This window comes from Camelus ferus, chromosome 6 (assembly GCF_009834535.1).
Source record: "Camelus ferus isolate YT-003-E chromosome 6, BCGSAC_Cfer_1.0, whole genome shotgun sequence".
Lineage (NCBI taxonomy): Eukaryota > Metazoa > Chordata > Mammalia > Artiodactyla > Camelidae > Camelus > Camelus ferus.
This window is the reverse complement of record NC_045701.1, coordinates 20457031-20479183: the sequence shown is the minus strand read 5'-3', so window position 1 is coordinate 20479183 and position 22153 is coordinate 20457031. Positions and strand designations below refer to the sequence as shown.

At 46.8% G+C, this 22153-nt stretch overlaps 1 protein-coding gene and 1 long non-coding RNA gene across 5 annotated transcripts in view; one reads left to right on the top strand and one right to left on the bottom strand.

Moving 5' to 3' along the window:
* Positions 1-892: 892 nt before the first annotated feature.
* The window catches only part of FRMD5 (FERM domain containing 5), a 275892-nt gene continuing 254631 nt past the window's right edge, over positions 893-22153 (bottom strand). For 2 of the 4 annotated variants that reach the window (XM_032481330.1, XM_032481333.1), the window contains exons 9-14: positions 19872-19935; positions 19231-19322; positions 16623-16697; positions 15986-16054; positions 14992-15098; positions 893-3111 (exon numbers count right to left, since the gene is read on the bottom strand). In XM_032481330.1, the coding sequence (XP_032337221.1) occupies positions 2534-3111; positions 14992-15098; positions 15986-16054; positions 16623-16697; positions 19231-19322; positions 19872-19935 (985 nt within the window). In that variant the 3' untranslated portion in view covers positions 893-2533. The remainder of the gene's footprint in view (positions 3112-14991; positions 15099-15985; positions 16055-16622; positions 16698-19230; positions 19323-19871; positions 19936-22153) is intronic. The other 2 variants (XM_032481331.1, XM_032481332.1) reach the window with 2 other exon arrangements.
* LOC116664137 lies at positions 8780-16671 on the top strand. The gene is made up of 2 exons (XR_004320492.1): positions 8780-12773; positions 13996-16671. It is a non-coding gene; the product is annotated as an uncharacterized LOC116664137 (long non-coding RNA).

The following is a 22153-nucleotide window of genomic DNA, read 5'->3' as shown; positions in this document are numbered from 1 at the left end:
AATATGAAAGGTCAGAGTCGAGGCTATCACTCACTGCGTAGAAACACCATGTTCTACAGACTGAGGTAGGAACACTACACTAAAAGGTAATCTGCTATGTTGCATAAGACAGTAAACACCCAGGTTAAAACCAGCCCCCTATCTCCTGACAGCCTTTTCATCTCTGAGTCTCCTTGTCACTCCAGTCCTGTGCTAATACAACCTTTCCTGTGTAGATGACAAGTGGCAGTGGCTCGTTGGTTCTAAGTGATCCCTAATCTTTACTAAGATCTCCTTCAGCTTTTGTCTTGTCACTTGCAAAATGTTTGTAATTCTTCCCAAATTGTTGCTGGTATGGAAATGATCAGACAGGCCCTCTCCTGTTCTTAGATCCTGGCTGCGTTTTAGCATTCCAGTCCTCGTTCCTGCGCATCTTGACATCAGACTTTTCTGCTGGTTGGTTGTTCGAGCACCCTTTAATTAAGCCACCCCAGTGCTTCTACTGGGAAGTGGTCCTGGGGCTTTACCACGTGTCAGGAATTGAAGCAGACCCGACCCTCTTTCTGCTTACACACTCCTAAGGAGCAGTTTTATTGTCTAGATTGGGGTTGGCAAATTATGGCCTGTGGGCCAAATTCAGCTCACCGTCTGTTTTTATAAATAAAAGTTGTACTGGAACACAGCCTTGCTCCTTTGTTTATGTATTACCTATGGCTGTTTTTGTGCTAAGACGGCAGAGTTGAGTAGTTGCCACAGAGTAGGGCCCACAAAACCAAAATAAAAAAAAATTACTATCTGGCACTTTATAGAAGTTTGCCGACCCCTGGTCTAGATGAAAGGGTGTTTAAAATTATGCAGCAATCCTCCCACCTTAAAAAAAAAGAAAAACCCCATCTATTTCATGGCTGTTATTATCTATTCATAGACATGGTTCTGCCATTTCAGGGGACAAATAAGGGGACAGCAAATCTACAAGTGCCTCATTCTGTTCTGCATTTGGGGCTGCCCAGCGTCACAGGGTGTCAGCAGCTGCTCCACTGTTAATGTGGATCCGAGGAATATGTCCACTGACTGTCCTTAAATAAGTCCTCAGGCCCCAGATGACATAGAAATCTCTCCCTGAGATGAAAACAAGTCTTGCGTGTGAGTGGTTGTGAGAGCTGCAGAGCTCGGCTCGGACCCCACGCTTACCCTTCCCGTGCTGTGCTGCTTTCTGCCCACGACTGCCGCTCCCCCAGCAAGGATGGCAAGGGCGTTCCTTCAGCATTTACCTTCCTGGTGCAGGGGATGACCCTAGGGGGCAGGATTCCTACATCTAAGTGTTGGTCTGCCACGTTCACCTTCTTTCTTTGTAGGCATCTCTTAGAACTCCTATTTAAAGAGATTCTTCTCCTGGTCCCTTCCAAGGCTGTTTGTTGATTTTGAAATTCTATTTTCTGAAGCTTTTCATTCTCAGGATCAGTTTCTTTCTTGCAATCGTTTAAGTTCATCAGGCTCTATTTTCTTAATCCATAAAGTAAAAAGAGAATATGAATTGGTAAGAAAATAACATTTTGTTGCTAAAATATAAATTGAAATAGTCTTTTTTGGCAGGGAAGAGGGTGTACAAAATAAGTACTGCTCTCTGAATCTCAACAGTCTCTCAGGTACCTTAGCTGTGGTTTCTGTAAACTACGCTTAGTTCAGTGTTTCTGACAGCCCTCTCCTGGGCACCACTGAATTCACCTAATGCTTCTGGAGCACGGTAAAAGTCTTGAGGTTCTTCAGAAAAAAAAAAAAATCACAGAAGTCTAAGTTCATTACACAAAACTCATGGTGATGCCACTAGGATCTAGTCTAAGGGGACGGACTTACCCCACCCCTGCTGCTGCTGCTGCTGCTGTAGCGGTGGTCCCTTCAGATGCCCACTGTGCTCAGATTTGAAAAAACAAAAAAAACAAAAGGAAAAGAAAATCCAACTCAGACCATCATAAGAAGCAACTTTCCATTTAATCATTCTACATGGATGTTTACTTTTTAAAAAGCTCTGTCTGGCAAGAAAACCTAGACAGTCCCCATTGTCCAGACCCCTGGCCTGCCCCGCTGAGGCTGCAGTGATGTGTCCACTGGAACCCAGTGGGGAAGCTCCTGCAGAATTCAGAGGACAGCAGCTCTCTAGTCTTCAACTAGTGTCCCATCTACTAGGTGACACTACTGCCAGAATCAGTAATAGTAAAATAAATTATTTTTGATATTCTCAAAATAATACACATCTATGAAAAATCAAAATTCAAAACCAAAAATTATCCTGCAAATTGGGAGGATGAGAAACAGAGTTGCGAGCCTTTCTTGAAGGAACCTCTGAAGGAAATGAGTTTTCCCAGTTTGTTTAGACAGGGCATGAGCCTATCCCTTTTGTCTTCTGGGAAACGACCCTCCCAGGCTGTGGACTTTGAGTCATGAGAGGAGGACTTGGTACATGTGCCGATGGTTCCGCGATGGGTCCCAATTGCTGGGAATGGGTAGCCGGGCTCCTTGGTCCACCTGGCTAGTTATTGGGAGGAGTCATGCCTTCTCAGGTGTCAATAAGCAGGCTCACCACTGAGCGGATTTTGCAGGCAAACCATCGCCTGAGGGGACAAAAGTATTGATAGTGGAATTGTTCAAACTCGGGAGTCTGGCGGATATCTCGGAAAAAGGCAATGTCAAGGTCAGACTCAGTAAGAATGATCAGGAGGAGGAGCAAAACAAAGAGGAGTCCCATGGTCACAAGGAGCAAACGGAGGACACTTAAAACAAACTTATTCACCTGTTCCTCCTCTGGCCTGCCGTGCCCCTGACACAGGGCCCTCAGCTCTCCCCCAAGGGCCTCCACCTCTGCAGCAGTTGGGGTGCTGGCCTCAGACTCCTTCTCCTCCTCAATGCTGCAGGTGGCCCCGTTGATCTGCCGGGAGAGCAGCATCAGCTCCAGGCTGTGCTCGGCCACAGGGGTGGGTAGCACACTGTCCGCAGGGCTGTAGGCCTCGTCCGCAATCACGGCGACTCGCTCATTGCTGTCTGCCCGGCTGCTTCTCACGTGAGGCAGGAAGGTGTCCCCGTGGGAGGAGGAACGCACCGGGGTGGAGTGGGCACTGTCCCGTAGGGACTCCAGACCTGGAAAGGCAGGAGGAAAATGAGGAGGCTTTCTGTGTCTCAGCGTGCACTTTGCTGCTCACTGGAGTCAGCACCCTTTCTGTTTTATTTGGTCACTTAAGATCTTAAGAGCAAGCCCTTCTGTACCCCCACATGACCAGCAGCAGTGGCCACTGCACTCCCATTTTGATGTTTCAAGAATAGGACAAGAGAAGCAGCAGAAATTAGAGTGGCCGTGGTTGAGGTTTTTTTCTTTTTGCTTATGGTTTTGGCCAGATTTGTTAAAGATTCTGCCTTTCCTGCCTTTGGTGTTCTTGGGCCTGGTTTTAACCTTTTTTAAGAAAATTGAAGTATAGTTGAATTACAATGTTGTGTTAGTTTCAGGTGTACAGCATAGTGATTCAGTTATTTATATGTGTGTATATATATTTTATATGTTTTTAAAATTCTTTTCCATTATAGGTTATTATAGGATACTGAATATAGTTCTCTATGCTGTACATTAGGTCCTTGTTGTTTATTTTATATGGGTATATGCTAATCCCAAACTCCTAATTTATCCCTCCCCACCTTTCCCTTTTGGTAACCATAGTTTGTTTTCTATGTCTTTGAGTCTATTTCTGGTTTGTAAATAAGTTCATTTGTATCTTTTTTTTTTTTAGGATTCCACATGTAAGTAATGTCATATGAAATTTGCCTTTTCTCTGTCTGACTTACTTCACTTAATATGATAATCTCTAGGTCCATCCATGTTGCTGCAAATGGCATTATTTCATTCTTTTTCATGGCTGAGTAGTATTCCATTGTATAAATATACCACAACTTCCTTATCCAGTCATCTGTCAATGGACATTTAGGTTGCTTCCATGTCCATTGTATATAGCGCTGCTATGAACATTGGGATGTGTGTCTCTTTTCAAATTATATTTTCCTCCAGATATATCCCCAGAAGTGGGATTGCTGGATTGTATAGTAAGTCTATTTTTGGTTTTTTAAGGAACCTCCATACTGTACTCCATAGTGGCTGCAACAAATTACATTCCCACGAACAGTGTAGGAGGGTTTTGTCTTCTCCACACCCTCTCCAGCATTTATTATGTGTAGACTTTTTGATGATGCTCATTCTGACTGGTGTGAGGTGATACTGCATTGTGTTTTTGATTTGCATTTCTCTGGTAATTAGTGATGTTGAGCACGTTTACATGTGCCTGTTGGCCATCTGTGTGTCTTCTTTGGAGAAATTTGTTTAGGTCTTCTGCCTATTTTTTGATTGGGTTGTTTGATATTAAGCTGTATGAGCTGTTTGTATATTTTGGAAATTAATCTTGTATTAGTCTAATTGGTTGCAAATATTTTCTCCCATTCCATAGGTTGTCTTTTTGTTTTGTTTCCTTTGCTGTGCAAAGGCTTTTGGGCTTAATTAAATCTCATTTGTTTATTTTTGCTTTTATTTCTATTACTTTAGGAGATGGATCCAAAAAATACTGCTACGATTTATGTCAAAAAGTGTTCTGCTTATATTTTCTTTTAGGAGTTTTATCGTATCTGGTTTTACATTTGGGCCTTTAATCCATTCTGAGTTTATTTCTGTATATGGTGTTAGAGAATGCTGTAATTTCATTCTTTTACATGTACCTGTCCAGTTTTTCCAGCACCACTTATTGAAGAGACTGTCTTTTCTCCACCCTATGTTCTTGCTTCTTTTGTCATAGATTAATTAACTATAAGTGTGTGGGTTTATTTCTGGGCTTTCTATCCTGTTCCATTGATCTATGTGTCAGTTTCTGTGCCAGTACTATACTGTTTTGATTATTGTATGTAGCTTTGTAGTATAGCCTGAAGTCAGGAAGCATGATTCCTCAAGCTCTGTTCTTCTTTCTCAAGATTGTTCTGGCTATTTGGAGTCTTTTGTGTTTCCATGCAAATTAAAAAATTTTTTTGTTCCAGTTCTGTGAAAAATGCCATTGGTAATTGGATAGGCATTGCATCAAATCTGTATATTGTCTTGGGTAGTATGGCCATTTTAACAATATTGATTCTTCCAATCCAAGATGGTATATCTTTCCATCTGTTTGTGCTGTCTTCAGTTTCTTTCATCAGTGTCTTATAGTGTTTGGAGTAGAGTTCTTTTGCCTCCTTAGGTAGGTTTATTCCTAGGCATTTTATTCTTTTTGGTGTGATGTTAAATGGGATTGTTTCCTTAATTTCTGTTTCTGATATTTTGTTGTTAGCATATAGAAATGCAACACATTTCTGTATATTAGTTTTGTATCCTGGAACTTTATAGAATTCATTGACGAGTTCTAATAGTTTTCTGGTAGCATCTTTAGGGTTTTCTAAGTATAGTATCATGTCATCTGCTAACAGTGACAGTTTTACTGTAACTTTTCCAATTTGGATTCCTTTTGTTTGTTTTTCTTCTCTGATTGTTGTGGACTTCCAAAATTATGCTGAATAAAAGTGGCAAGACTGGGCATCCTTGTCTTGTTCCTGATCTTAGAGGAAATGCTTTCAGTTTTTCACCATTATGATGTTAGCTGTGAATTAGTCAATGGTCTTTATTATGTTGAGGTATGTTTCCTCTATGCCCACTTTATGGAGTGTTTTTATCATAAATGGGTGTTGGATTTTATCAAAAGCTTTTTCTGCATCTCTTGAGGTGATCATATGGTTTTTATTCTTCACTTTGTTAATGTGGTGTATCACATTGATTTGTGGATACTGAAAAATCCTTGCATCCCTGGGATAAATCCCACTTGATAATGATGAATGTTGGAGTCGGTTTGCTGGTATTTTGTTGAGGACTTTTGCATCTATGTTAATCAGTGATATTGGCCTGTAATTTCCTTTTTTTGTGTGATATCTTTGTCTGGTTTTGGTATCAGGGTGATGGTGGCCTCGTAGAGTAAGTTTGGAAGTGTTCCTTCCTCTGCAATTTTTGGGAATAGTTTCAGAAGGATAGGTGTTAACTCTTAAATGTTTGGTAGAATTCACCTGTAAAGCCATCTGGTCCCAGACTTTTATTTGTTGGGAGTTTTTAAGTTACTGATTCAAATTTTTTTTTTTTTTTTTTTTACTGGTAATTGGTCTGTTCATATTTTCTATTTTTTCCTGGTTCAGTGTTAGGAGACTGTACCTTTAAAAGAATTGGTCTATTACTTCTAGGTTGTCCATTTCATTGGCATATAGTTGCTCATAGTAGCCGCTTATGATCCTTTGTGTTTCTGTGGTGTTGGTTGTAACTTCTTTTTCACTTCTGATTTTATTGAATTGGGTCCTCTCCCTTTTTTTCTTGGTGAGTCTGGCTAAAGGTTTATCAATTTTGTTTATCTTTTCAAAGAACCAGATTTTAGTTTCATTGATATTTTGTTTTGTTTTGTTTTTTAGTCTATTTCATTTATTTTTGCTCTGATCTTTATGGTTTCTTTCCTTTGACTAACTTTGGGTTTTGTTTGTTCTTTTCTCTAGTTGCTTTAGGTGTAAGGTTAGGTTGTTTGAGATCTTTCCTGTTTCCTGAGGTAAGCTTGTATTGCTATAAACTTCCCTTTTGTAGTGCCCCATAGGTTTTGGATCGTTGGATTGGTTTTTGTTTTGATTTGTCTCTAGGTATTTTTGATTTCTTCAATGATGAAAGAAAGAAATATTGGTTAGCCTCCATGTGTTTGTGGGATTGTTGTTGTTGCAGTTTTTTCCTTGTAGTTGGTTTCTATCTCAGCATTGTGGTTAGAAAGATGCTTGATATGATTTCAATTTTCATAAATTTACTGAGGCTTGCTTTGTGCCCCAATGTATGATCTATCCTGGAGAATGTTCCATGTGCACTTGAAAAGAATGTGTATTCTGCTGCTTTTAGATGTAATGTTCTATAAAAATATCAGTTAAGTCCATCTGGTCCAATGTGTCATCTAAGGCCTGTGTTTGTTTATTGATTTTCCTGTCTGGATGATCTGTCTGTTGATGTAAGTGGGAGTGTTAAAGTCCCTTACTATTATGTTACTGTCAGTTTCTCCCTTTATGTCTGTTAACATTTGCCTTATACATTGAGGTGCTTCTATGTTGGGTGCGTGTATGTTTACAGTTGTTATATCTTCTTCTTGGATTGATCCCTTGATCATTATGTAGTGTCCTTCTTTCTCTTATAATAGTCTTATAAAGTCTGTTTTGTCTGATATAAGTATTGCTACTTCACCTTTCTTTTGATTTCCATTTGCATGGAATACCTTTTTCCATCCCCTCATTTTCATTCTGTGTCTCTAGATCTGAATGAGTCTCTTGTAGGCAGCAAATACATGGGTCTTTTTTTATCCATTCAGCAAGTCTGTATCTTTTGGTTGGAGTATTTAGTCTATTTACATTTAAGGTAATTATTATTGTGTATGTTCTTATTGCTATTTTGTTAATTTTTTTGGATTTGTTTTCTTTTGTTCTCCAGTGATTTGGTGACTATAGTGTTACATTTGGGTTTCTTTTTTTGTGTGTATATATCTTACAGATTTTTGGCTTATGGTTACCATAAGGTTTTTGTAGAGCAGTCATATATATATGATTGTTTTAATTTGCTGATCTCTTATTTCAAATGCATTTTAAATGCCCTGCATTTGTACTCTCCTCCTCTCATGATTACTGTTTTTGATATCATATTTTACATCTAATTGTTCATATTTTACATCTAATCCCTTAACTGCTTATTGTGGATACAGATGATTTTACTACCTTTGTCTTTTAACTTCCTACTACTTTGTGTGTGGATGATTCCCTACCTTTACTGTATGTTTGCCTTTACCAGTGAGAGTGAGCTTTTCCATTTTGTAACTTTCTTGTTTATAGTTGTGGCCTTTTCTTTTCCTCTTAGAGAAGTTCCTTTAGCATTTATTATAAAGCTGGCTTGGTGGTGTGGAATTCTCTTAGCATTTGCTTGTCTGTAAAGCTTTTGATTTCTCCATCAAATTTGAATGAGAGCCTTGCTGGGTAGTGTATTCTTGGTTATAGGCTTTCCCCTTTCATCATTAAATATCTTGTGCCACTCCCTTCTGGCCTGTAGCTTCTGCTGAAAAATCAGCTGATAGTCTCACTGGAGTTCCTTTGTATGTTATTTGTTGCTTTTCCCCTTGTTGCTTTTAATATTCTCTGTTTATCTTTAGTCATTTTAATTACAGCTTGTCTAGGTGCATTCCTCTTAGGGTTAACCCTGTATGGGACTCTCTGCACTTCCTGGACTTGGGTGACTGTTTCCTTTCCCAGGTTAGGTAAGTTTTCAGCTGTTCTCTCTTCAAATATTTTCTCAGGCCCCATCTTTCTCTTCTCCTTCTGGGACCCCTGTAATGCAAATATCAGTGTTCTTGATGTTGTCTCAGAGGTCTTTTAAACTATCCTCATTTCTTTTCAACATTCTTTTTTCCTTTTTCTGTTCTGCAGTAGTGATTTCCACTACTGTCTTCCAGCTCACTGATCTGTTCTTCTGCCTCATTTGTCTACTCTTGATTCCTTCTAGGGTATTTTTCATTTCAGTTATTGGATTCTTTAAATATGGTTGTTCTTTATATTTTCTAACTCTTTGCTAAAAACTTCTAACTTCTTTCTCTGTGCATCTATTCTCCTCCTGAGTTCTTTGATCATCTTTACAATCATTACTGAATCATTACTAATCATTTTCTCTTTCTTGGGTAGATTGCCTATCTCCACATCACTTAGTTCTTCTTCTGGAATTTCATCTTCTTCCTTTGTCTGGAACATTCCTTTGCTGCCTCATTTTGTCTAAATTTCTATTTGTATTGTTACGTTTGTGGTAAGTTAGTCACGTTTCTCGACCTTGGGGAAGTGGCTCTCTGTAGGAAGTGTCAAATGCATCTCAAGCAGGGCACTCCCCTCTTGTCACCCAAGGGCCAGGGACCAGCAGGTGCCAGGACAGCATCTGGCCTGTGTTTGCAGACTCAGTCAGCAGGCTGCGGGATCATAGTTTTCTTGCTTCTGGTGGATGAGGCTGGTCTAGAGGGTTGGGCCAGCTTCTTGGCAGGAGGGGCTGGTATGCCCACTGATGGCTGGAGCTGGTCCTACCAGAGGGCCATGTCTAAAGGTGGCTGTGGGCTCAGGAAGTCTTTAGGCAGCCTGTCTACTGATGAGTGGGGATGTTCCCCCTCTCAGTTTGGCCCAACACGTCCCAACACTGGATCCTACAGGCTGTTGGGTGGGACCAGGTCTTGGTACCAAGCAAGATGTCAGCCTCCAGGAGAGTTCATGCAGATGAATATTCCCCGATATGTCCACCACTGTGTCCCTAGGGTGAGCCACAGCCACCCTTGCCTCTCCAGGAGACCCTTTAAGACCAGCAGGTAGGTCTGGCCCAGTAGCCCATGAAATTTTGTCTGTGGTCCTGGTGAGTCTGAGATTTTTGTGTGCATCCTTACAAGTGAAGTTTCTATTTCCTCCAGTTCTGTGGAGCTCCTGCAGTTAAACTCTGGTGGCCTTCAAAGCTAAATACTCTGGGGGCTTCTCATTCTGGTGATGGACCCTTGGGCTAGGGAGCCTGACGTGGGGCTCAGAACTCTCCTGTGGGAAATCTTCTATAATATAGATATTCACCAATTTGTCGGTCGTCCACTGGAGGGGTGTGGGGTTTGATTGTATCCCAGGTCCACCTCTCCTACCCATCTTGTGGCTGCTGCTTTATGGTTTTAGTTATGGAAGATCTTTGCTGGTAGGCTCCAGTCGTTTTCATTGATGGTGGTTGTGCAGTTAGTTGTGATTTTGATGTGTTCATGAGAGGAGGTGAGTGCTGGCTCCTTCTACTCTACCATCTTGGCCACCAGCCTTCTAGCCCAATTTGAAGAGAACTGCAGATTATCCCTGACCCAGAGTTGAGGTCATGGTTCATGGAGCTCATGTCTGCCTCTTGGGCCAAGGGCCTTGAGAGGCAAGAATGGGGAGGACTGTGTTTTGTCCAGCTGGGCCTCAGCAAATACTGATTCGGGAGCTGAATGTCCTCCTAACAACCCAGCACACAGCTCTTTGAGCTCATGAGCTCACCTGGGTTTCTGCAGTTACTGTCGGTAGCCACTTCACCCAGGCAGCCTCCCCGCCTAGCCTACTGAAGCCCGTCTCAGTATCCACGCGGTTAGGGATTCTCCAGAGGAACGAACTGAGAACTGGTTCTAAGTGAGTGGCTGGGGAGTGGGGGGCGGAGATGGCAGCCCCTGTATCCGCCTCTTCTTCCCTTCACCCTCATCATTAGTGTATCTGCCACAGCTCTCAGCTTCTGCTTTCAGAAGCTCCATGGTCCCAGCTGTGTTTCCTTTGTCCCTATGCTATAAAATCTTACATTTGTATAATGTTTTAAACTTTTAAAGCACTTTCATTTTATCTTTCAACAGCTCCATGAGTGGTGAGGGCAAGAGGTTACAGAACTTGCCTAAAGTCATGAGGTTGGTTAATGCAAAGGCAAGGGTAGAATCCAAGCCTCTTTCTGTTCCATGTTACTAACAATCATGCAGTTGGATTTTGGGGAGCAAAACAGTGGGCCAGAGTGAATTAATTCAACGGCCTGCATCTGCCTTAGATTTAGGTCCCAATTACCCGAGAAACTATTTTGAAAAAAGGTGAAATTAAGAGCCTCTTCCTTGTTCCAGAGACCTTGATGTTCCGTTTTCCCCAGCATTCCTGCCTCACTCCCGTTTACACATGTAGCATGAGGAACACGTCCCTGGGAGTATGTAACAGGTTCCTGATAAAACAGAAAGCTTTTCAGGCTCTGATCACACATGTTGCTGGCTCAGTCCCTTTCCCAGCTACTCCTCTGGCTCCCCTTTCTCTGGAACCTCAGCTCCCTTGCACAGGGCACCTCATACCCTTTCCAAGGGCACCTCACAAGGACATCTGTGACTGCCAGATCTTCCAAAGTATGACCTGCTTAGCTGCCAGAAGCCACTTCAGTGCAATCTTAGCTTGGCCTACAAGTCAGCCCTAGGCTTGCTGGGGAAGGTTAGAGGCAAAGGCTGTGACATCAGAAAGACACCAGAAGCTGTATTATGGTGAGTTGTTGGTGCCCTCAGTAAACAAGATAATGGCTATGTATGCATTTCCAGCGGGGCTCCTGATAAACAAAATTACGTAGTAAATGTTAGTCTTCTGTTCCCCGACAGACCTCACCTGTAAGGTTATCATTCCTGTGCCAGGTTAGTCCTGTGCAGAACTTTAGGTCGCACTAGAAACCACCACCCATCTCAAACCTGTTATTCGGGGCGGGGGGGGGGGGTTGGGTGCTGCAGGGGGGAATCTGGGCAAATGGCACAGCAAAACGGAGGAGTTTTTGTTTTTTTTTTTTTACCTTGGAGGTGCTCCAGCTGATTGCCTTGCCCAGAGGTGGCTCCCAGTGGGCTGTGGGGCACAGCGGTTAGGAGCCGACCCCGGAGCCGGGGCCCCATCCTCAGGATGCGCACACTCAGGGGCCGAAGGCAGTGATTAGTCAACCGGAGCTGAACGCGGACTCTGGTGTGAATCTTAATCAGACTCTTTCCCATGGTGGCCCAGGAAGGCAGATACTTCTTCAGTGGAAACCAGCTGATCTCTTCATGGAAACCAGCCAGGTAGAAGGAGAAGGCGGAAAACCAGCTAGCGACAAAGGATTTTCACTGATCTCATGCCATGGCAGCCCCTTTGCAGCACCTCCCGTGCTGGAGAGTGAAGGTCGGTGCCGCAAGTCTCCGACCTTCAGTGAGCAGGCTGAGCTGCAGGGAAGGGGCAGCTCCCAGAGGCCAACGTTATCAGGGCACTGACCAGTCAGAAGCACTTAGAGCCATAAAAAGTAACGCTTTCCAGCCTGTAGCTGTTTCCCTGAGGCCCAAATAAGGGCCCCAGACCTCTAAGAGGGTGAGGGTCTGAGAGAGGACAGGGGACAGTCCCAGAGGGTAGGGGGAATCAAGACTGTCCAGAAAATCCAAGATGTGAAGCTACAAAGACAATGGGCTTTGCGTTGGGTAGCTCTGGGGCTGGAAAGGGGCTGTGTCCCATCCTCCACGGGGCTCCACACTGTTCGGCCGGCTGCCGAGGGGTGCCCCCCAGGGCGTGTTGGTGAGAGGAACTGACACACCTGAGTGTCCTCTCTGGGTCAGGCCTGAAAAAATAACCTGTGTTATCCTGGCATCCCTGAGAGCAGAGGGCAGGGCCAATCAATGTAGTCATCTTTTAAAGGGTCTCAGTTCATTGATTACTTGGTTTCATTGGAACTGGAATGTCATGTTAATGGTTTCTGCAATTTTCCCCATTGTTTTTGGAGATAGCAAACAAAGCTTTCCCCAAGAAAAGGCAAATGGGGTCTGTGATACTATGTGTCTTGTGGACTATAGGAAAGACAGTTCATGATGGAGCACGAACCAGTTTCAAATGTTCACAACTTCCTGGGAGTTTTGAGGGTTTGTGCCATTTTTCTGAGTTCTGCATCACATCCCTCTCACCCTTCCCTGCCTGGCTGGGGTGGACGAGCTGTGTTAGGTAGGTGCTTTAGAGGCAAAACCCCCTCTTGAGAGATGGTGCAGCTGAACTCTCGCCTCCTGAAATAATCCAGTCTTTATTTCCCCAGGCTTGATGATCCCTGCACTGACAGAGCCACTTAGCTACTGAAGTCTTGTATTTTTTCCACATCCAAACCAGATGTCCATCTGCCTCGCCTCACCCTGAGTTTCATTCTGCCTGTGAGTTTCATTACCGCCGGGGCATTTCTTAGCTTTTACCTCCACCCTCCTGAGTCTAATGGGCCCAGAGGGCCCTGACTGGGGATGAAGTTGGGGCTTGTCAGCAGGCAGCCTCGGGAACAGGCTGGTTTGGGGAGTAACGCGTGGAGCCTGCTGGGCTATAATCTGCCAGGTGTGAATTTCTGTGAGGCTGAGATTTTTGAGGCTGTGCCTGGCCGTAGGGGTCTCTGCTCTAATACCTTCCACAGTGGCTTCTCCCCACTGCACCCTGTCTGGCCTTTTGCAAGCATGGTGACTGTTTTGGATGTCGAGGAGCCCATTGCTGCTACAGTGGGGAAGACAGGTTCTGGGAGGAGGCTGAAGGCACAGCTAGAGCTGGCAGGGGCCTGGGGCAGCCTCACAGCTCGAGGATGGTTCTCTGCACCTCTGAGTTGTCCTGCTAACCCTGCTTGGCAGCTGCTCCCAGTGAGGTGTGTCACCATGTGGACGGCCTCAGTCTTCCCTCTTCTGAGGATGCTGGTTTACTGGACATTCTTCCATATGCTAGGGAGCAGAAGAGCGTAAGGCTCCTCTACTATGTGAGAACTGCAGTAGTGCCAGCTTCCCCTAGGGGGCGCCTATTCTCTGGGAGGACAGCTGTCCAGACTTTCTGCAGGAGCCCTGGGATGAACCTGGCCGCTGCAGCCTCAGGATGGATGGGAACGAGGGCCACAGACAGGGGAGAAAGTTATGTTGCTCAGAAGAAAAGAAATTTCATTCTACTTTCCTGTGATGCACACCCCATAAAAAGAGGGACAGCAAGAACCAGGCTAGTTTTTCCACTCGGCCTAAGATGGGGAAAAACCAGGAGGCTGTGTCTGAGGACACAGTGATTCTATACCTTGCATAGCAACTACGCCTGGTAGTGTACAAGGCACCCTCCTACATACAGCCTGCTCTCCGGTGGGGGCAACAGGCTCAGAGAAGTTAAGCAATCTGCCCCCAGGCAATGCGTGGCCGAGCTCCGATTTCGACCTCATCTTTTAACTTCCTGACCAGGGCTCTCTCATTGTGTTTGCTGCCTGCCCAGTAAATGCACTCATCTCTTTAAAGGACTTGCACATACATTAGCTTCCTCGAAACCCTTGGGGTTTTACAAATGGAGCCGTTAAGATACTCACATAATTAAGGTTCTTGATGGGGGTTGTGCAGCCAGGGCTCCCAACCCCCCGACTGTGTGTAGTTACAGATCCCGCTCGGGTGATACAGAGTGAGCCAGTGACGCTTCACATCAAACCAGAGAGCCTCCCGGACAAGTGGCAGAGCCATCTCCTTCCTAACCTAAGCGGGTCTTCACTTTCATCAACAAGCAGCATTCCCACAGGGAGGGCGAAGGGCCTTCCCTTCCCGGCCTCCAGGACAGAGACAGGGTTGAAGCAATCCTACTGCTGTGTCCTGCTGCTTGAGATTTTCTGAGGTCCTACAAAATGGCATGTTCTGCAATGAAAGCTTCCACTGTACCCCTGTATCCAGCCTGTCGGGCAAGCCGGCTCAGTGACAACAGCTGGAGAGCAATATTGCGAGTCTACTCACAGAACTGACGGCCCAGAGGTGGGGGCGGCATCAGCCTCAGCTGGGGTTATCTCGTTCAGTGAAGACACACAGACTTTGTCTCTCCTCCTGTCTCCATCCACCTCCTCCAGATGGAGGGAACAGTAGTGAGAGATGGGGCATGTTGGGCTTCCTGAGACAGTGTTAAAGAATTCAGGTAGCAAGAGGACAGATTTCTACAACTGAAGTAGAAGGCGGCTGCAGCTACTGGAATGCTTCAGAGCAAGAGTTTTAATTTCTTGTGTAACTGCCTCAGCCAGCCTGATCATTTAAGCTGTGGAGACTGGTCACCAGATCTGGAACACAAGTGAAAGCTTCTTGACAGAAGGCAAGTTCAGAACTGCATGGAACATGGTAGATTCCATTTACAAAGGTCTCTCCCAAAGGTCTAGCCCCATACTCTCAGACGTCCAAACCCTCCTGGACCACAGCTCAGCAGGGCTTGATGGAATTCCCTTTCACCTGACACCCAGCTGGTGTGCCCACCCACTGGAGGAAGCCTTCTCCCTACCCCTGGAGAAACCTGCCGCTGTCTCTAAGGCATATTCACTTCTTTCAAAGGTCTGTGAGGAACTGGTCCAAGTGATAATTTAAAGGAACCCGTGTCACCTCCAGAGCTCATGCTCACCTTCCATGATGGAGATGTGAACAGCTCTTCTCCGGGTCCTAGGGACGCTGCTCAGCCTTGGGCCATGGGTTATGGAGGGACAGCTGCGGCTGGGAACCATCCCTGCTCTGAGGTTAAAGAAAAAGGGAACTGTTAACTCAGCACACAGATTTGGTCAGGACTCAGAGTTGAGGAGTGGTCACTAGAACCTACCTAGCTGTGTTGTTTTATTTTGTTTTTTTTTTTTTAAATCTTCAATGCCTGCCTTTTGCCTTTACTCCCTGGAGCCCGGTCAGAGACACTGCTTGTCAACTTTCTTATATCCCAGACCCACCTGAATCTTCCTTTAGTGTGGCAACGGTGCCACTGATCTCTGGGCAGGATGTCAGGGAGGAGAGCCCAGGATATGCACTACTCCTAAAAATGGGCCTGAGACCGATATGGCAGCCTCCCTTGACCTCCAACAGAAGCGACAGATGTGAAGGCAGGTAGTACTGTTCCCATTCCCAGAGGTCAGGCTGGTGGGCAAACCCTGGCCCTCTTGGCCAATCATGTTTTTCTTGGGTCTATCAGGTTCGAGAAGATGGGCTTCTGGACATGCATGATTTACAGTTTTACATAAAGCATGGGTCCTAAAACTATTTCAGACCTAGTATGACTGGCTTCCTGTAATGGACTGATTCTAGAACCAATGGAATCTTGCTGCATGGACATGTCCTCCATGGTCTATGACCAATTTCAGGACTTGGGAGGACAGTGCAGAATTACCCAGGAAGGTGGCTCCTGGGTCTGATGTACTGTCTGCATTAGTCTGCCCTCCCTCATTCTCCATCAAGGCTCAGGGAACCAGGGCCAGACTGTTCCCCATGCCTCAGCTGAAATGGGTCTCTTCACCCTCCTGCTCTGTTCAGGAGCCATCACAGCCAGAATCCCCACAGTATGCACACTGCTGGCTCTTTTAAGATTCTGAGAGCTCAGCTGGACTTGGTTTTGGGGGAAGCCCCTGGCAGCCTACCTGTGTATTTCCGGTGGCTCCCGTTTGATCTTGGCACTTGATTCCATTACCTCCTTCGCAACTCGGCCACTAGAATTGGTGTAATAAAACAAGCAGCAAGGAATGAGACAGTGTTCCAGGACCGGGCTCCTCTCCAAGATCTCAGATACTCTGGCTGAACTGGGAAGTGGCCTCTTTGGCTCCCCCCTTCCCAATGTTTAGGTCACTGAGGAAGGCTGGCTGGGGTAAAGGGCTCTAAGGTGTCCTGATGGCTTTCTTAGAGAGCTCCCTCTCTCTCTGAAGTCTTTGGGGTCTTGCATTCTCATTTAGGAATGATTCCTCACTGTCCAGCATGTTCCAAAAATATTGCAAAAACTCTTTAGACAGACATGAATAGAATCACTGGCACGGTTCTTATTTTGCTGCTGTTTTAAGGGCAGGAGGAGACAATACACATTTTAAGCCCCACAGACAAACAGCCTCAGGGATGGAAAGAAAGAGTCAAAGGGTTAGGAGACAGGAGAATTGGATGGAAACCTCACTCTTTTCTGGAGGCTCCCAGTGTCTTTGTTCTCAAGGGTAAGGACCACTGAGCCACTGTTCTCCGGAGAAGGGTCTAAAAATAGGTCCATAACGGTTACTTACTGTCACTATTTACCTGTATCGGAACCGGCTCCCTTTAAAGAATAAATTGCTGCTGGACACTGTGCGGACTTGGCTTGACTTCTCCAGCCTGCAGCAAGGCAAAGTCCAGTGTGACAGATGGCCTGCAACTGCCTCACAGCCTAAGGCAGCACCTTTCCAGCTCCTTAAAGGCTACTTGGGGAAACTTCAGAAAAAGGCCCTTCACAGCCCCTTTTGTCTCTGACTCTCCTGTGCTCAGGGCGTCAGTGCTGGGGACAGTCATGTGGAAACCCCCCTCTACATCAGGAGGGTGAGGGCTCCCCACGAGTGCTTCCTGGGATTCACCAGGGGGCCTGAGAGAATAAACGTTAGGGGTGGTGGGCTGGGGCAGTAACAGAACGTCATCCGCCGACGGGTTAGCGGTATGACCTTGGGCACATTTCTTTTCCCCTCGGCCTCAGTCTTCTTATCTATAAAATGATGGAGCGGGGACTACTTGACCTCAGGAGGCCCTTACAGTCCTAGTATTTGATGATTTGTATCCATGTCTGGGTAACTGGGTGAAGAGGGTAGGGGCTGCCCTTCCTATCCCATCTCCTTGGAGGGTTTAACATATGTCACCCTGTTAAAGACCGAGAAAGCCTGACATGAAACTAGCTTCAACAAAAGTTCCAGCATGTATTTGAACTTGGGACCATTTGCCCTCCCCCAGAACGCCCATTAGTATCACTTTCAAGGCGGCAGACAGCCTATGTGGAGACTGGAAGGCCGTATTAAGCCCTTGGGTGACTTCTGATCCTGTTCGTCCTCACACACTTAGAAAAGGAAGCTTGGGCAGAGCTGCCCAGTGACCCTCCTAAGCCCTGACCTCTGCCCACAACACGGCCTGGGTGCCTGCAGTGCTAGCCCAGCCAGGGACCGGTCTGGTCTGACGCTTTGTGGGCAGGCCGTGAATATTTAGGGAGTTGTCCCTACAATCCGTGAACAGCTGGGGACACCATCCCCACCTGTCCCAGGGCTCCGTGAGGCTCTGAGCCTACTTGCCCTCCTGCCTGAGCATATTCTTGAGTCTGAGCCAGCTCCCTTCAAAGCACTAGGCCAAAAGCAGGGCAGGGATCTTCACGAGAGAGGTACTCAGTGAGGCCACAGCGGCTGCTGCCAGAAACTTGGCATAAATGGGGGCCTGACCCAGGCTAGCGGCCCTTAACACTGAATTAGTAGTCAGTGGAAAACAGAGAAAAGTAACCTTGGTTTCCAGTGTGGGTGTTGGCAGGGCTCGCTAGGTGTGGAGATCTATTAAGGAAAGACCCAGAAACTGAGTTCAGTCACAGTGCAGAAGCACAGTTCTGCTCCCACAACACAGATGGAAAAACAAAGGAAGACCTCCGGAAAGGATGCTGAAATGTTTCCTTGGCTTTCCTTGGACAGCCAGGGACTGAACAGGAGGGAAATGTGACCACGTGAAAGTCTGCTGAGCATCCTCTCCATGAGAAGAAAGAAGCCCACTCAGGTTAGAATTCAGGCTACCCATTCAGTTCACCCCTGATTCTGGTCTCAAATACATAGAAATTATAAAGCAATGCAGAAAGCCTGCCAAAGAAACAGCCCCTGGGCTCTGGCTGGAGCACCAGGGAGGAGACAGTTCTGCCCATAGCAGTGAGCAGGTCGCAGTCTACCGAGTGGGGAGGAGGACGGTGCCCCCAGCCTGGAAGCAGCTCTCTCCAGGATCCCTCAGGTTACTGGGGGGAGAACTATGGCCTGTCAGGGGAGGAATATGCCACACACTCTGTCTTACATTGTCCTGATTAAGACACAGCTTATTAAAGCATCAGTCATTGTATTCTATTTTTAAAACAAGACCAAGGGTTTTAGTGAAACATACTATATCTGGATCACCCCAGTTCCTTGATGGGCTGTATCTTTGCTCCCTAATGCTTTTATAACCACTTTCGTAAAGAAAACTGAGCACAAAAGCCTCGATTTACTTTATAAAATCATTTGGTAAGCAAAGTTCTTGCCTTTGGCCCAAAGCTGGTATCTCAGTAACAGATAAGTCCCTGCCTCCCCCGCCCCTCACTACCCCACCCCAGGCACCTGGACTCAGGCCTGGCACTGGCAAACTTCTGTCAGTGACACACCAGGAAGGGCTGGTGTCAACCCCAGCTCAGCACCAGGCCACCCACTGGCGAGCAGGCCCCAGAGTCTCTCCAAGGCTTAGCGAGCTGCTCCGGGCTATGCCTGCTCCTTTCTGGAGCTGCTGTGTTCTGGGCCTGAATACAGGGCTCTGAGTGGCTCCACAGGGCCAGCTTTACTGATGCCAGGCACCCATGGGCTTTCTCTGGCCCTAGCCTTCCCCTGAAAGGACCCAGAACTGCTTTGCCACTGGGGGTTGTCCAAGGACATAGCGAGGTAAACCCCTTGGGCACGTCTGCTGAAACACATTCCCAGACCTCAGCTCTGGCCCTCCACGTGGTAAGGACAGACACCTGGGAAGGGGGCTGAGCTTTATAAGAAAGCCTAACCTTGTCACGTCATGTCTCCTTTGTCAACATCTCTCAGTTTCCTGCCCACCATTCCTCTAAAAGTAGCTTCTATGACTTTGGCCCTGATAAAGACAGCCCCCGGTGCACGTGTCCACTCACTTGTAGAAGGCCTGGTTCTCGATCCCACATTTCCAGAGGTGCTTGCAGGCTTCTGGAGTTGGAGCAAAATATGTGAGAATAATTTTCTTTTCCTACAAGAAATCCCACATAGAAACACCTGAGTGTGGATGGAGAGGCGAAGGGTGAAGTGGGCCAGGACACTGACCCCTGAGCTGTCGGGGGCTCCCCACTACTCAGCGAGAGGCTTCAGATGGGGAAGGGGCGGCATGGCGGCTGGCTGGTTGGAAGAGGACGCCTGCAGCATCCACGGGGCAGAGGTCAGGACAGTGCAGAAGGTCCCACCTGGCAGGGCCGATCAGGGTAAGTCTCAGCTGGTACAGCCTGAACCAGGTGAGCCTTCACCAGAGAAAGTGGCTTTCTCATCTGGAGTTTTCTTTTTTTGTTTTTATTATCTTCCTGGAATTTTCACATGGAAGCCAAAGACTTACTTTGTACTCCCAGGAGGTGTGGGACCTCTGGGGCCACCAGCATCCATCCCTCCCCATCCCTCACCTCCAGGTCTTGCTTTTGGTCATGGCTCAGCTCTGCCTGGGTGGATGGGCCACTGTGGTTCAGCCCTGGCCGTCAGGAACCACCCCAGTGCCCCAGCCCTCCCTGAAGAGAAGGAAGCCAGCACTCACCTCTTTCTGACTTACGTATAAATAAAAAGTCTTTCCTTCAAATTTCAGCTTGGTCACCTCATTCCTAGAAGCACAAAGACAGCACCAGTCACCTCACTGGGGGCTGCCCATTCATAGCCGAGTCCTGTAGATGCACAGCCCACCCCGACTGGAAGGGGCTCCGGGCACAGACACAGTTTTAGCCAAAATTAGAACCGAAACAAGACAGCAGCGCAGTGGCCTTAGAGAACAGTTGTTGAAACAGTTCAATCCACAGTTTTCTGGTCAATCACACTATAATAATAGGGTGATAGGAGGGTTTCGGGCTCATCAACAGTGGCTGTAAAAAGGAGACTTGCATGGGAAGTGAGTGGTCCTGGGCCATTTCAGGCTTTGGTTCATAACACAGGTGCATTATCTGGATGGGACTGTCAAACGTAAGATGCCACAGGTAGCTGATGAGGCCAAAGTTCAAGTACAGCAAATAATGAAAAACAATGCAACCAGGTTCTGAGGGAGTTGAGTCTTTCAGGTGACTGTGTCACTAGATGGAAAATGCAGTTTAATGCAGACAAATGTCAAACGATCTCAGGGAGGGGGCAGGGCAACATACCAAAGAGAGAGAACAGATTACATGGAACAGTCATGCAGCGTACTGACCAGGAAAGGGGCTTAGGGGTTTTTGTAGAAAAATCCTTGAAGCCACCAGCCCAGTGAATGGCTGCAGTAAAAGAGGCAAACAGGATACTGGGGTACATCACCCGCAGGACAGACACAAATCAGAAGAAGTGACATGGTTACTGTACATGGCACGGCTTAGACCTCACCTCCACATACTGCTCTCAGCCTTGGTTACATTTACAAAATGCAAAAATGACCAGGGTCTTAAGTGGATGTCCCTGAGAGCCAGAGAGCTAGGCCGCACATCGGGCACTCCTCACTTCCCTTCCCTTTGCCTGACACAGTCACCCTCTGGAGCCTGAAGGCCCTCCCACCTCGCTGGGGGCAGGGGCCTTATTTTTCTCCGCAACTGGGACTCCCAAGGAAGTCTGACCACGCACATTTGCCTCCTCTTCGCTTCTTCCTCTTTGAAATTTCTAGGGATATCTTAGCTCAGTATCCTAGGAAGTAGCAGAAGGTAGTGAGAACCATGTATCCAATTTACTAGTAACTGGACAAAAGCCAGGGGACAGAGGAAGGTCACTTGTTCTCTGGAAGTCATGGCAGGGTCAGGATGAGAGTTCACAACTTGACTACCAGTCCTGAGCTAATGCAAGTCACATGGTATTCCTTCCCTCTTTGATTCCCTCCTAGTCACTCTCTCAGACTCATACAGAATACATTAAGTATTGACTGATTAACATACCAACAAGCACACAGATCACCTAGGTTTCAACAAGCAAGATAGGAAAGAAAGATGTTTCCTATTGGAAGTGAGATTGAGTTTACATCTGTTATTTTAAAGTTGAGGCAGATAAAGAGGAGACCTCGTGAAGAAGTGGGCCGTGAGAGAAGTCACAGAATGAAAGGCCCTGGGACAAGCCGGTGTGCAGCAGGGCTCCTGGAGGGCAGGGACACTTTAGGGACTCCGGGCCCCGGTAACATGTGTGTCCTATTTGTTTCTAGCAAAATGCCCCCTACCAGGCACCTCACAAGACAGCCACCCCGGTCAGAGTGTGGCCCAGGATCCGGGTCCTCTAAGGAGCATCACACAACCCAGTGGTCTCCAGGCAGCAAGTGTTCCTCACTAGGAAAGCAGTGGCCTGACGCTGCTCATTGTCTTTTTCTGAAAGTATCTTGTTGGACAGGAGACCCCCACACCCTCACCATCTTCACCCAAAGTGCACAGTGAGAGGGCCCACCTGAGAAGGCCCAGTAGATGGGCATGTGGGGTGCACAGTGGTGAGGCCAGTGCAGCAGGCGCCTTGTGAAGGGGGTTCTTGGGGGATGGGGCCTGGCTGGGCACGTGCAAGGAGCAGTTTCACCAGCACCCTGGGGGACACCACACTGCCAGTCGTCATGAGAGCCATGAGGGTTGGAAAGGTGGTGTCTGCCCACAGGCTCAGCAGGGGAGCTGAGGGGGATGCCTCAGAAAGCTTGCCAGGGAGGCGCTCTGTCCTCAGGTTCTCCGTTAGATCTTCTGGAGAAGGCAGAGGGAACATGACAGGGCCAGGCTTCCGCGGCTGAGCTCTCTGGGCCAAGGAAAGCCCCCTGTCCAAGCCCATGGGAGGAGCTGGCCAGCTAACACTTGGCAGTCTAAGGCCCAGGAAGGTTCAGAAATCACAGGGGCTTAGGAGAACATG